Source organism: Bos mutus, chromosome 11, assembly GCF_027580195.1.
Source record: "Bos mutus isolate GX-2022 chromosome 11, NWIPB_WYAK_1.1, whole genome shotgun sequence".
NCBI classification, from domain to species: Eukaryota; Metazoa; Chordata; class Mammalia; order Artiodactyla; family Bovidae; genus Bos; species Bos mutus.
The window spans coordinates 68,672,661-68,687,521 of NC_091627.1; the positions used below are offsets into that span (position 1 = coordinate 68,672,661).

At 36.3% G+C, this 14,861-nt stretch overlaps 1 protein-coding gene across 5 annotated transcripts in view; it reads left to right on the top strand.

The window, feature by feature from the left end:
• CCDC88A (coiled-coil domain containing 88A) overlaps positions 1-14,861 on the top strand; it is a 118,899-nt gene that overhangs the window by 50,149 nt on the left and 53,889 nt on the right. For all 5 annotated transcript variants that reach the window (XM_070379555.1, XM_070379556.1, XM_070379554.1 and 2 more), the window contains exons 9-12: positions 7,645-7,726; positions 9,687-9,845; positions 11,631-11,777; positions 12,365-12,509. In XM_070379555.1, coding sequence (XP_070235656.1) covers positions 7,645-7,726; positions 9,687-9,845; positions 11,631-11,777; positions 12,365-12,509 — 533 coding nt within the window. The remainder of the gene's footprint in view (positions 1-7,644; positions 7,727-9,686; positions 9,846-11,630; positions 11,778-12,364; positions 12,510-14,861) is intronic.

The window sequence follows — 14,861 nt, forward strand, 5'->3', positions numbered from 1 at the left end:
AGTTTCATCCACCTCATTAGAACTGATTCAAATGTATTCTTTTTAATGGCTGAGTAATACTCCATTGTGTATATGTACCATAGCTTTCTTATCCATTCATCTGCTGATGGGCATCTAGGTTGCTTCCATGTCCTGGCTATTATAAACAGTGCTGCGATGAACATTGGGGTACACGTGTCTCTTTCCCTTCTGGTTCCCTCAGTGTGTATGCCCAGCAGTGGGATTGCTGGATCATAAGGCAGTTCTATTTCCAGTTTTTTAAGGAATCTCCACACTGTTCTCCATAGTGGCTGTACTAGTTTGCATTCCCACCAACAGTGTAAGAGGATTCCCTTTTCTCCACACCCTCTCCAGCATTTATTATTTGTAGACTTTTGGATCGCAGCCATTCTGACTGATGTGAAATGGTACCTCATAGTGGTTTTGATTTGCATTTCTCTGATAATGAGTGATGTTGAGCATCTTTTCATGTGTTTGTTAGCCATCTGTATGTCTTCTTTGGAGAAATGTCTATTTAGTTCTTTGGCCCATTTTTTGATTGGGTCATTTATTTTTCTGGAATTGAGCTGTAGGAGTTGCTTGTATATTTTTGAGATTAGTTGTTTGTCAGTTGCTTCATTTGCTATTATTTTCTCCCATTCTGAACCATGCCATCTAATATTAAGACATTTTCATCACCCCAGAAAGAAACTGCATACCCATCAACAGTCACTGCATCACCTTTGGCCTTTGGCTCCTCAAAACCACTAATATACTTCCTATTTCTATAGATTTGTCTGTTCTAGACATTTCATATATATAAATGGACTCATACATTATGTGACCTTTTATTTCTGGCTTCTTTCACTTAGCATAATGTTGTCAAGATTCGTCCATGTTGTACGATATAGCAGTACTTCATTCCTTTTGATGGTTGAATAATACTCTCTTTTATGGACATTCTACATTTTGATTACTCATTTATGAGTTGATGGACGTTTGGATTGTATTCTACTTTTTGGCTATTTAAATAATACTCCTATGAACATTCATGTGTGTTTATTTGTATAGACACATATTTTCATTTCTCTTGGGTATTTACTGAGTTGTGGAAATTCTTGGTCATATAGTAGCTCTGTGTTTAACCTTTCGCGGAACTGTCAAACTATTTGGCTGTACCATTTTACATCACCACCAGCAAAGTATGAGGCCTCTAGTGTCTCTGCATCCTCAGCAATACATGTTATTATACGCCCTTTTATTACAACCATAGATTTGATTTGCATTTCCATGACTAATAATGTTGAGTCTCTTTTCATGTGCTTATTGGCCGTTTGTATATCTTCTTTGGAGAGATGTTTATTCAGTTCCTTTGCCCATTTTTTTTTTTTTTTTTTGCCCATTTTTAAGTTGAATTTTGAGATAAACTTTTAATCAGTTCAGTTCAGTCACTCAGTCGTGTCTGACTCTTTGCGACCCCATGGACCACAACATGCCAGGCCTTCTGGTCCATCATGAAATTACATGAAAACTGGAGGGATATTAGAAATCTGTATACCCCACAGTTGAGAGTAAGTGAATTTTATTCACTTTTGACTTGGGGGAGAAAAGGGAGTGGTGTCAGGAAAAGTTCATAGAGATAGTAACATTTCACCTGATGTTAGGCATTAAGTAAGTTGAAAAGGCTCAGATGGGTAGAAGCAGAAGAAACAGCAGCAATAGAATATGAAGAGGGACAAGGGGAAATGAAGCTGAAAATGATGGAGTGGATAAGTAGAATGTCATGTATGCAGTGCTGAGAAATTTGAATATTAAACAGTGTGGGCCAACTGAAGATTTTTTTTTTGTATGGGAGAGCACTTTAAAAACAGATTTCTGTTTTAATAAAGATATATCAACCTAGTAGTTGACCTTTAGTGAGTATTCAAATTGGAAAAATAAATTCTGGTGTCATTGTAAAGATAGATTGAAGGACAGTCCAGGCAAGAAGTGGTTTGGGCCTGATCCAGGGTTTTAATGATGAGGTTGAAGAGGAGGTGTTAACGAAGAAATTAGGGTCTTCAGTATAATTCCTAGTTTCCTGTAAGTAGCGTTTGTCTAGATGGTGATGCCGTTCATTCAGACAGGGAACATAAGAGAGAGGAATACTATTAAGGTAAAAGACAAGTTTGGTTTTGACATATTTAGTTTGAGGTGCCTTTGAAATACTTCTGTGGAGATGATCAACTAGATAATTGACTATCTTGCCCATGATGCAGAGTAGAGATTTCAGATCATTAGTATACTCGTGCAGAATAATATATGCAGCAACATGTAAGTCCTAATTGAAACCTTTGGAATGGATCAGACTGCCCACGAGCATGAAGAATGTGAAGGATGTAATCTGAAGAATACAAATATTAGAAAGGTGCTTAAGTGATTCAAGGTAGATGTCACCATTTATTACCCACATTACTCAGTTTCTTCATATACAAAATAACAGGTAGAGCAAATGATTAAGTGCATGAGCTTTAGAGGCACTCTAAAATGTGAATCCTGGCTCTCAACACTTCCTAACTGAGTGACTGCGGCCAAGTTACAGAAACTCTAAGGCTATTCAGTTTCCTAGACTGTTAAATAGGAATAATATTAGTGCTTACTGTAGGGTTGTTGTGTGAGGTAAATATGTAAGTAAACAGTGTGTATTACATAAGCGCTCAACAAAGGTAAGCTGCAATCATGAGCTACTACTTCTTTAGAGTTCTTGTGAGGATTAAGTGCTTGGCAGAGTATAAAATGCATAGCACAAGTGTGTGGCACAGATAATGAGAACTTGATAATTGTTAGCCAAAAGATAGGCACAAAACATGAAATCAGCAAAAGAATCAGAGAATTAGTATGTTGAGAACTAGAAAAATCCTGAGTGTAGAGTCATGGAAACCAAAGGAGAAGCATATTAAGAAGAGTGGCATGAACTGCATTAAGTTTCTCAAAGATCTGAAAATAATGTGTTGGATTCGGCAATAGGTGACTGACTGACTGTGATAAATAGTGTCAGTGGGAAGATGTGAATGGAAGCCTCATCACTGTAGATAGAATGGTCAAATGGGTGCAAAAAGGGATTATTTTATTAGTAAGTGTAGATCCTTCTGGGTAACACTTTTGGAAATTCCAGTAATTAAAGTCATACTTCACAAACTCCAAAGTGAATTTCAGATGGATTAAAGAGCTAAATGTAAAACACAGAATAATGATGAAGAAACTAGTCTAGATGGTGCTGCTGCTAAGTCCCTTCAGTTGTATCCAACTCTATGCGACCCCATAGACAGCAGCTCACCAGGCTCCCCCGTCCCTGGGATTCTCCAGGGAAGAACACCGGAGTGGGTTGCCATTTCCTTCTCCAATGCATGAAAGTGAAAAGTGAAAGTGAAGTCGCTCAGTTGTGTCCGACTCTTAGCAATCCCATGGACTGCAGCCCACCAGGCTCCTCTGTCTATGGGATTTTCCAGGTGAAAGTACTGGAGTGGGGTGTCATTGCCTTCTCCAAGTTTAGATGAGTATGTGTTAATATACTCTTGGTGGGGAAGAATTTTGCACAAAAGTGGTTGCTCTGTTTATATTTTTTAAAATGTTAAATATGTAAACATCCAGAAAAAAATAAGTGTATTAAAAGCATTAGAATATTCCTCAAACAGTTAAATATAGAATTTTTATATAATCTAGCAATTCCACACCTATGTATATCCCACTAAAATTGAAAACAGGAACTCAAACATATACTGGCATGCCATTGTTCACCTGAAGCATTATTTCCAATAGCTAAAGAGTAGAAACAACCCAATGGGCATGAACAGATGGACAGATAAACAAAATGTGCTTGTGGGCACACAGTGGATTATTCAGTTCAGTTCAGTCGCTCAGTCGTGTCCGACTCTTTGTGACCCCATGAATTGCAGCACGCCAGGCCTCCCTGTCCATTACCAGCTCCTGGAGTTTACTCAAACTCATGTCCATTGAGTCGGTGATGCCGTCCAGCCATCTCATCCTCTGTCGTCCCTTTCTCCTCCTGCCCCCAATCCCTCCCAGCATCAGAGTCTTTTCCAATGAGTCAACTCTTCGCGTGAGGTAGCCAAAGTATTGGAGTTTCAGCTTTAGCATCAGTCCTTCCAATGAACACCCAGGACTTTTCTCCTTTAGAATGGACTGGTTGGATCTCCTTGCAGTCCAAGGGACTCTAGAGTCTTCTCCAACACCACAGTTCAAAAGCATCAATTCTTCGGCGCTCAGCTTTCTTCACAGTCCAACTCTCACATCCATACATGACCACTGGAAAAACCATAGCCTTGATTAGACGGACCTTTGTTGGCAAAGTAATGTCTCTGCTTTTGAAGATGTCATCTAGCTTGGTCACAACTTTCCTTCCAAGGAGTAAGTATCTTTTAATTTCATGGCTGCAATCACCATCTACAGTGATTTTGGAGCCCAGAAAAATAGTCAGCCACTGTTTCCCCATCTATTTGCCATGAAGTGATGGGACCCGATGCCATGATTTCAGTTTTCTGAAGTTGAGCTTTAAGCCAACTTTTCACTCTCCTCTTTCACTTTCATCAAGAGGCTCTTTAGTTCTTCTTCACTTTCTGCCGTAAGCGTGGTATCATCTGCATATCTGAGGTTATTGATTTTCTCCTGGCAATCTTGATTCCAGCTTGTGCTTCCTCCAGCCCAGAGTTTCTCATGATGTACTCTGCATAGAAGTTAAATAAGCAGGGTGACAATATACAGCCTTGACATCCTCCTTTTCCTATTTGGAACCAGTCTGTTGTTCCATGTCCAGTTCTAACTGTTGCTTCCTAACTTGCATACAGGTTTCTCAAGAGGCAGGTCAGGTGGTCTGGTATTCCTATCCCTTAAAGAATTTTCCACAGTTTCTTGTGATCCACATAGCCAAAGGCTTTGGCATAGTCAATAAAGCAGAAATAGATGTTTTTCTGGAACTGTCTTGCTTTTTCCATGATCTAGCGGATGTTGGCAATTTGATCTCTGGTTCCTCTGCCTTTTCTAAAACCAGCTTGAACATGTGGAAGTTCACGGTTCACGTATTGCTGAAGCCTGGCTTGGAGAATTTTTAGCATTACTTTACTAGCGTGTGAGATGAGTGGATTATTATTCAGCCATAAAAAATGAAATTTTGATATGCTGCTGCAACATGGATGAGCCATGGAATGAGCCATAAGATGAGCCATCTCAGCTTGCTAAGTGAGATAAGCCAGATAAAAGGATAAATTTGAATAATTCCACTTAAATGAAATATATTTTATGGGCAAATTGAGAGAGATAGAAAATAAATTGGAGAGTTATTGCTTAATGAGTATAGAATTTCTGAATAGGATGAGGAAAAAGTTTTGGGAATAAGTAGTGGTGATAGTTTAACATTGTAAAATTAATTAAGGCTTCTGAACTGTACATTTAAAACTAACCATTTTAAAACGGTTAAATTTTTAACCATTCTCTGAGCACCATTCTCCACCTGAGTGGAGGCCTTAGTTCTGCAGAAAAGCTCAAAGATATTGTTACATATATTCCTTGAGGAAGAACCAGAACCCTGCTTTATTGCTGGACTGTTGTTTCTCAGCTGCTCCTCCTCTGTTTCTGCATTCCCTTCCTTCCGTGAGTAGCAGCTGTTTGAATCTGCCCTTTAGATCTCAGGGAGTCTGAAGGCTGAATGAAGTCTATTTCCTACAAAGAAGAAATGGGGGACGAAAAAGATTTGTACCTGGAAGGACCTGCCAGAGTCTTGCTCAGTTTCGTCTGTAGTATGTCATCTGCAGATAGTGACAGTTTTTATTCCTCCTTTAAATTGGCATTCCTTTTCTTTTTCTTGTCTAATTGCTGTGGCTGGGACTATGTTGAATAAAAGTGCCAAGAGTGGGCATTGTTTTTTGTTCCTGATCTTAATGGAAATGTGTTCAGCTTTTCACTGTTGAGTCTGATGTTAGTTCTGGGTTTGTTGGATATAGTTTATTATTCTCTGTGCCCACTTTCTGCAGAGTTTTTTTTTTTTTAATCATAAATGAGTATTGAGTTTTGTGAAAAGCTTTTTCTGCACCTACTGAGATGATCGTATGGTTTTTATTAATCAGTTTGTTAATGTGGTGTTCAGAAAGATGCATGTACCCCAGTGTTCATAGTAGCATTATTTATACTTGCCATGATATGGAAGCAACCTAAGTGTCCATCAACAGATGATTAGATTAAGAAGATGTCTAGAAAAAATATATATATATAGAGAGAGAGAGAGAGAGAGAGAATGGTATGCTACTCAGTCATAAAAAGGATAAAATTTGCTATTTTAAAAACATGGAACTTCTCTGGTGGTCCAGTTGTTAAGAATCTGCCTTGAAATCTAGGGGACACAAGTTTGATCCCTGGTCAGGGAACTAAGATCCCACATGCCACAGAGCAGCTAAGCCTGTGCACTGCAGCTACTTAGCTCCTGCACTCCAGAGCCCTCAGGCCACAACTAGAGAGCCTGCACAATGGAATGAAGATCCCTCGTGCAGCAGCTAAGACTCAACACAGCCAAATGAATAAAACAACACTGATGGACTTGGAGGTTGTTATCCTAAGTAAAATAAATCAGACAAGGACAAATGCTGTATGATGCCAATTATATGTGGAATCTAAAAAATAAAACTACTGAATGTAACAAGAAAAACAGATTTTTAGATACAGGAAGCAGGTGATTACTGGTGGGAAGAGGGAGTGGAGAGGGGCAATATAGAGGTAGAGGATTAAAGGTAAAACTTATGTATAAAATAAGCTATATTTATTTATGTATAAAATAAGGATATGTCGTACAATGCAGGAAATATAGCTAATATTTTATGGAGTATAACTTTTAAAAATTGTGAATCACAATAACCTGTAGCTTATATAACATTGTGTATCAGCTGTACTTCAATAAAAATTTTCTCTGTGAAAAAACTTAAATATAAGCACATATGAGATGTCAAAAGCAGATTGTTCTACATAATGAACATTTATTTTTTATTATTTAAGAACAGAAGGTGGACAGTAGAGATAATGACTGGAGACTTATTTCGAGGAGCTTGGCTCTAAAGGAGAGATAGAAAATGGGAGTTAGAACACAGTGTAAAAAGAAAAAAGTGTTACAGGAGAAATACAAAAGTGTCCAGACTTCAGGGTAGAAACTAATAGAGTCAAAGATTTTACATATCTGTGTGGCACTGTATTATTTTCCTTAGGTCATTGTAAATATTGAAAATAGTCTGGAGACCCTTAAAGTCTCAGACCCAGCTAGTATTGCCTTGCTTAAGAACTCTTCCAGCTGATTTGTCTGTGACAATACAGAGAGGGAGAGAGAGTAAGGAGATGGGAATCAGGAAATGACAGAAGAGATGAAGAAAAAGAAGCTACATTATGAACTATGAGGACATTAATCATTGAGGTTATTAGCATTTGGAGAACTTTAAGGGTGAGTCTGATGACATCCAACCATATAAATTCTTAATACCAATTTCTTTGTCTTTTTCCCCAGCTTGAGGTCATGACCAATATTATGTTAAATTAGATATTTAATAATAATAGTATATTTGTATTAGTTCAGATGATCATAGTTTTCAAAGCACAAAGTTTTTTATTTAATAAATATTTTTTGCATTTCAGGGAGGAAAAGACTGAACAATTGTTGGACTGTAAACAAGAACTAGAGCAAATGGAAATAGAGCTAAAAAGGCTGCAGCAAGAGGTTTGTACCTGGAACTTTCATTATATAATATCAATTGGAAATTGAGTTTTCTCCTTATAATTTACAACATTTGCCTTACTGCTTACTGAGGTTTAATGAAATATAATGACTTTTTCAGTGTTTCTGTCTTCAGAAATGCCAGAGCCAAAACTAGAAATCAAAACTGGAAAGAACTTTGGAGTTTTCTTTTTTCTCTATCAGTGTGCTATTCAAACCTTGCTGAGATTTCAGGGAACCTCTTAGGACTAGGACAGTTCCAGGTTTCCCTTTTTTATGTATTGGCTTCTGTGGACTTGACAGCTGGAACACCTCTACTGCTAAACTGTGCTGCTTATGTATGTTTCCCTAAGTCTCTGCTGTCTTACGGTGCTTTATGTTAACTTCCATAGAATAGAATGCATTTTAATTTTTCTCTTTTTCTACCATGTAGATCCTACACTTTTTAAAATGTCTTTATTTTTTCTGAAGTTTTGTGTTTTTTCATCATGAACTAAGACTATTTAAGAATTTGCTTCTTTTAATTACTCTGTAATGTTTTGTTTTCATTTGAAGGTAGTGCAAGAGGTCTTCTTTAAGCCATAAATGATAGATTGGGATAAGGCTGGAAAATTCTTTCTTGTCCTTACTTCCCCTAAGCCGCCATTTTAAATTCCAGGGTTGCTTCAGTTGTGGGATCATAAACCTGGGACCTTCCTAGGTGAATGAATCTAGGGATCATAACCTTTAGTTTTAGATATGCTGTGGCTGCTGTTCACTGCTTGGTAGCAGGGTTTTTTGTGTTCCATCTAAAACAGTGATTCTCAATCTTTTTTTGTCTCAAGACCCTTCTTTACTCTTAAAAATTAATGAGGATTATTTAATGTGAATTCCCTTTACTGGAATTTACTATATTTGAAATTTAAACTAGTAATTTAAAAATATTTATTAATTCATTTGAAAATAATACTCAGCCCATTCCATGTTAACATAAAAATTGTATGGCAACTAAATAACCATTATTTTCCAAAACAACAAAAAAATTAGAAGCATAGTAATCTTTTATATTTTTGCAAATCTCTTTATTTAATGCCTCCCTTAATTGAAGACTACCAGATTCTCATATCTGTTTCTGCATTCAGTCTGTTAAGTTAATAACATGCCATCTGTGTAGCCTCTGGAAAGTTCCACTGTACCCTCATGAGAGAATGAGAGTGAAACAGCAAGTACAGTCTTAGTATTATTATGAAAATAGTTTTGACCTGATGAACTCCCCAGAAGGCTTTCAGGGACCGACAAATGTCTCTGGATCATGCTTCAATTATAGTTATTCAAAGGATTGCAAGAGGACTTTTTAAAGTTTGTATTTTAATATTTATTTCAAATGATGTAGAGGTGTATACTAATCATATGCAAGTAATCATTCATGTGGAAGTATTTAAAAACTTAGCAGGATTTTGGTAACATATCTGGATAGAAACATTTCTCTAAAGTAACTAATGATCAATTTTTGTAGTAGTTTGCCTCGTCTGTATTTTTACTATCTTATATTTTGAAGTTAGCTTTTAACCTTAAATTCGTTGCAAACAGTTATGTTAAGAGATTTACTTAATTTAAAATGTCCTGAGTATTTTTTACAATCTTAGTAGTGAACATTATATATAAAAACTTGTATGTATGCATGTGTTTTTATATTTGTATAGAAGTGTATATTTTTAAAATACTTCTTACTCTTGGTTTAAAAAAAAAGACTTTATATATCTGCATTAAAAAAAATAAGGTATAATATTTATACCAGAAAATTCACACTTTTAGCAGTCTGTTTCCTTAACCACTCAGCTTCCTCATCCCATAAAAATTCACACTTTTAAAGGACAGAAATAATTGGGGCTTTTTTGTAAATTCATCAGATTGCACAACCTAAGCATTATCAATTTGAAAATAAAGAATAATATTTTAAGTATTAGTATGTGTTTATATTTAGAACATGAATTTGCTTTCCGATGCTCGTTCTGCAAGAATGTATCGAGATGAATTAGATGCACTTCGGGAGAAGGCCGTCAGAGTTGATAAGCTTGAAAGTGAAGTCAGCAGATACAAAGAGAGACTACATGATATTGAATTTTATAAGGCAAGAGTTGAGGTATGTTGCATAATTTAAACAATTCACAATTTTTTTCTTGAAAAGTGTTACAATTTTTCAAAATGCATTTAAAATGCATTTTAATAAATGTAAAGAACTCTTGAAACATTGAGCAAACTGTAATACCATCAGGTGATTAACACTGAGCAAACTGTAATACCATCAGGTGATTACTTTATGATAGATCAGCATATTGTTTAGACTTGTCAAAAGGAATTTTTGGTCGCTACTCATTGGAGGTTTTATTTCATTCCTTTGTTTAATTAGCATTACAGGTAGGGAAGACTTTGAAGTTAAAATAAAGTATATATGCCTCTCCTAATTTTAAATTCATGCCTAGAAGTGAATGCTTCTGATTGCTGCTCAACTCAGACTACTAAATTAGGATCAATGAAAGCAAAATCAGTATCTGTCTTCCTCTTCTCCTCTCTCTTCCTTCACCTCCCCAATGTCAGTTGTCTCTTTATATGAACAAGTTCGAAGAAAAGCAATTTTTATTATTTAATGGTTGCAATTCTATGTAACATAAAGTTGAATTTGATAGCAAGAATTTGAAAATCTTTGCTTCTTGCGTTCTTTTTTCCTTTCTCAGTGATTTCTTCTTTGTAAATAGAGGAGATTTTCATCAGTTTCAGTATGGGGATATGAAAGAAGGAGTTTGCAATATCAAGTGAAAACATTGTAAGAGAAAGTTAAAACTTAGCCTGAATGTTACCAGAAAATAGACCCAATAGAGTGCAAGGACAAGCTGCTTGTTAATTCTTTTAATACTTTTTTAAATGGGTGCATGTGTAGGACTATTCAAGGGTCCTCATGTGTGCCATTGTTTTAATATACTTTTGCTTGACCAGCTTATAAACGGTAGGCATATAACTTAGCAATATAGATTTGTGAATATGTCTTCAAAACATACATAGGAATTTTAAGAGGTTTATGCAAAGTATTTTTTGATAAAGCCTTGGTTTATGATTTACTTGAATATTGATTGTAGTCTTGGTATTTTACTCAAAACCCCAAACTCTTCACTTTCAAGTAGAGAGAAACTTAAATCTATTTTATTAAATAAATTAAGCCCCAGTTCTATGTAGATTTGCATCTTAAAAATCTAGACTACTTATATGAGTTCCTTATCCTTGTGACTTAGGAATTTAAATATACCCTGACAATTTCATGTGAAATTATAGTAGTAGTACACATCCTAATATAGGTGCTGAGTATTTGTTTACACAATTTTTTAATTAATTTATTTTTTATTGAAGGATAATTGCTTTACAGAATTTTGCTGTTTTCTGTCAAACCTCAACATGAATCAGTCATAAGTTCAGTTCAGTTTAGTCACTCAGTCGTGTCCGACTCTTTGCGACCCCATGAAATCGCACCACGCCAGGCCTCCCTGTCCATCACCAACTCCTGGAGTTCACTCAGACTCATGTCCATCGAGTCGGTGGTGCCATCCAGCCATCTCATCCTCTGTCGTCCCCTTCTCCTCCTGCCCCCAATCCCTCCCAGCATCAGAGTCTTTTCCAATGAGTCAACTCTACACATATATCCCCTCCCTTTTGAAACTTCCATCTCCCTCCCCTGTTTACATAATAATTTAAATTCTGGGAAATAAAATAAAACCAACTATATTTGTTACTCAGTACCTTTACTCTTGCATAGACCTGTTGATAAAGATAGCTTAATGTCTTTATTTTTTAAAAAAGAATTTTTATGTTTCAGAACTTTAAAAATTCTCATATTAACATATTTGTGACCAATAATGCCTACTTGAAATTTTTATAGGAATTAAAAGAAGACAATCAAGTTTTATTGGAAACAAAAACCATGTTGGAAGACCAATTAGAAGGAACTCGAGCTCGTTCTGATAAATTGCATGAATTAGAAAAAGAGAATTTACAACTGAAAGCTAAACTGCATGATATGGAAATGGTAAGTGTATAAGGTAGATCCATTACATAGCTTCTAAGTAAAAATTCTAAGATTCATCTGATTTCCCTATAGTGATAAGGATGGCTAGTGTCCTTAAGGTCTTAACAGAAAAGTGAGAACTAAATAAATTAGATGCTCCTGATTTTATGTAAGTTCAGGAGTAGTAGAAATTTCTGCCTTTATTACAAAGGGGTATTATTTATTAATTTTTCTACTTCTTTTCAGAAAACCCTAATAAGCTATTGTTAAACATTTTTTTAGACTATAGAAATACAACTATCGCTAAAATTTAGCATTGGATTGGAAGTCATTTGTTATGTGACTAGAACAATATAATGACTATGAAGAAGTGTTTTCAGTGTCCCCAAAAATCACTTTAAAAGGAGGTCAGACAACTGATCAGTTGAATGACCAGCAATAATAATTATAATTATTATCAAGAGCTTCAAATTGTAAAAATTTTAAGGAACTCAAAATTTAACTGATACAGTTTCTGATAATTGAAAGTTATAAAGTAATACAATATCAGCTTGAAATTGTACAGTTTCTTAGCTTTCTTTTCTCTCCCTACTCTGCCAATAAAAAAGGAACGTGATATGGATAGAAAAAAGATTGAAGAACTAATGGAAGAAAATATGACTTTGGAAATGGCACAGAAGCAAAGTATGGACGAATCATTACATCTTGGCTGGGAACTGGAACAAATATCTAGAACTAGTGAACTTTCTGAAGGTATTTCTGATACTGTTTTATTTAAATGGATGAATGAATAAATGACATTTATGCTTACATTTTTGGATATTTTCTTACTGTTCTTTATTTTCCTTGAGTGGAAATGTCTCAAAAGACCAGATATCTCCCTAGATAGGATTTCACCAAAGAATATATTAATTTCCACAATTCTGAGTTTTATCCTTTTCTCTGCGTGTCTTACAGCTCAACTTTGAGTGCAGTAACAGATTTGATCCATTGTTTAGGCACTATTTCATGTTAATATCCCAAGAAGTGGGGGTATCAGTTTATTAATGTATTTTGAGAGATATAATCATCTACTAAATAGAACAGAAGAGTCATATTTACTGGTCAACCTGTTCTTTGACTGTAGACAAACCTAAATAGGACATCAGAATGTAATGGGAATATTCTTTGGTGAATATGTAGCCAGAATAAAGCAACTGAAGGATCTTTACAGTTAACTTTCATCCATATGTGTCATCGCCATTTTAGGATTATACTTACCAGTTGCTCAAGCCCACTTATACTTGGGAGGTAATAAAAGACCTCAGATAAATATTTAACTTTTGGCTCTATGTCTCTGCCTCCACATTAACTTGTTCTCTTTATTAAAGCTGGACACACACATAGAATGTGGCCTTTTGTGTTAAAACTTTATTGAAATTATACCCCAGTCACATTTATTTGAATTAGACTGGTTCCCTAATTCCTCAGTTACCCAGTATTTATGTTATTATACCTATTTTATTGTACCAGGCTCTAAGAGCTTATAGCTTGGTGCTTAAAAATGGTAACTTCTGCAGATGACTTGTCATATTTATTACTGTTCAGTTCAGTTCAGTCGCTCAGTAGTGTTCGACTCTTTGCAACCCCATGAATCGCAGCACGCCAGGCCTCCCTGTCCATAACCAACACCCGGAGTTCACTCAGACTCACGTCCATCAAGTCAGTGATGCCATCCAGCCATCTCATCCTCTGTCGTCCCCTTCTCCTCCTGCCCCCAATCCCTCCCAGCATCAGAGTCTTTTCCAATGAGTCAACTCTTCGCATGAGGTGGCCAAAGTACTGGAGTTTCAGCTTTAGCATCATTCCTTCCAAAGAACACCCAGGGCTGATCTCCTTTAGAATAGGCTTTTCCTAATTTTACACTTGGGAACCTAATTCCAAGTTCTAGGACCTCATGTAAATTGACTTGATAGTAAGTGATGATATTCAGCCAGTGAACTTGCCAAGAGGTGTTACATAAAACATTTGTGGAACTTTTTAATTGTATTCCATGTGAATGGAGTTACAAAGAAAACAATTCAGATTTAAATGTTTTCTACTGCGTTCAATATGCCAACAAATTTGGAAAACTCAGCAGTGGCCACAGGACTGGAAAAGGTCCATTTTCATTCCAGTCCCAAAGAAAGGCAATGCCAAAGATTGCTCAAACTACCGCACAATTGCACTCATCTCACACGGTAGAAAAGTAATGCTCAAAATTCTCCAAGCCAGGCTTCAGCAGTACGTGAACTGTGAACTTCCAGATGTTCAAGCTGGTTTTAGAAAAGGCAGAGGAACCAGAGATCAAGTTGCCAACATCCTCTGGATCATGGAAAAAGCAAGAGAGTTCAGAAAAACATCTATTTCTGCTTTATTGACTATGCCAAAGCCTTTGACTGTGTGGATCACAAGAAACTGAGGAAAATTCTGAAGGAGATGGGAATACCAGACCACCTCACCTGCCTCTTGTGAAACCTGTATGCAAGTTAGGAAGCAACAGTTAGAACTGAACATGGAACAACACACTGGTTCCAAATAGGAAAAGGAGGACGTCAAGGCTGTATATTGTCACCCTGCTTATTTAATTTCTATGCAGAGTACATCATGAGAAACTCTGGGCTGGAGGAAGCACAAGCTGGAATCAAGATTGCTGGGAGAAAATCAATAACCTCAGATATCCAGATGATACCACCCTTATGGCAGAAAGTGAAGAAGAACTAAAGAGCCTCTTGATGAAAGTGAAAGAGAAGAGTGAAAAGTTGGCTTAAAGCTCAACTTCAGAAAACTAAGATCATGGCATCCGGTCCCATCACTTCATGGCAAATAGATGGGGAAACAGTGGCTGACTATTTTTCTGGTCTCCAAAATCACTGTAGATGGTGATTGCAGCCATGAAATTAAAAGACGCTTACTCCTTGGAAAGAAAGTTATGACCAACCTAGACAGCATATTAAAAAGCAGAGACATTACTTTGTCAACAAAGGTCCATCTAATCAAGGCTATGGTTTTTCCAGTGGTCATGTATGGATGTGAGAGTTGGACTGTGAAGAAAGCTGAGTGCCAAAGAATTGATGCTTTTGACCT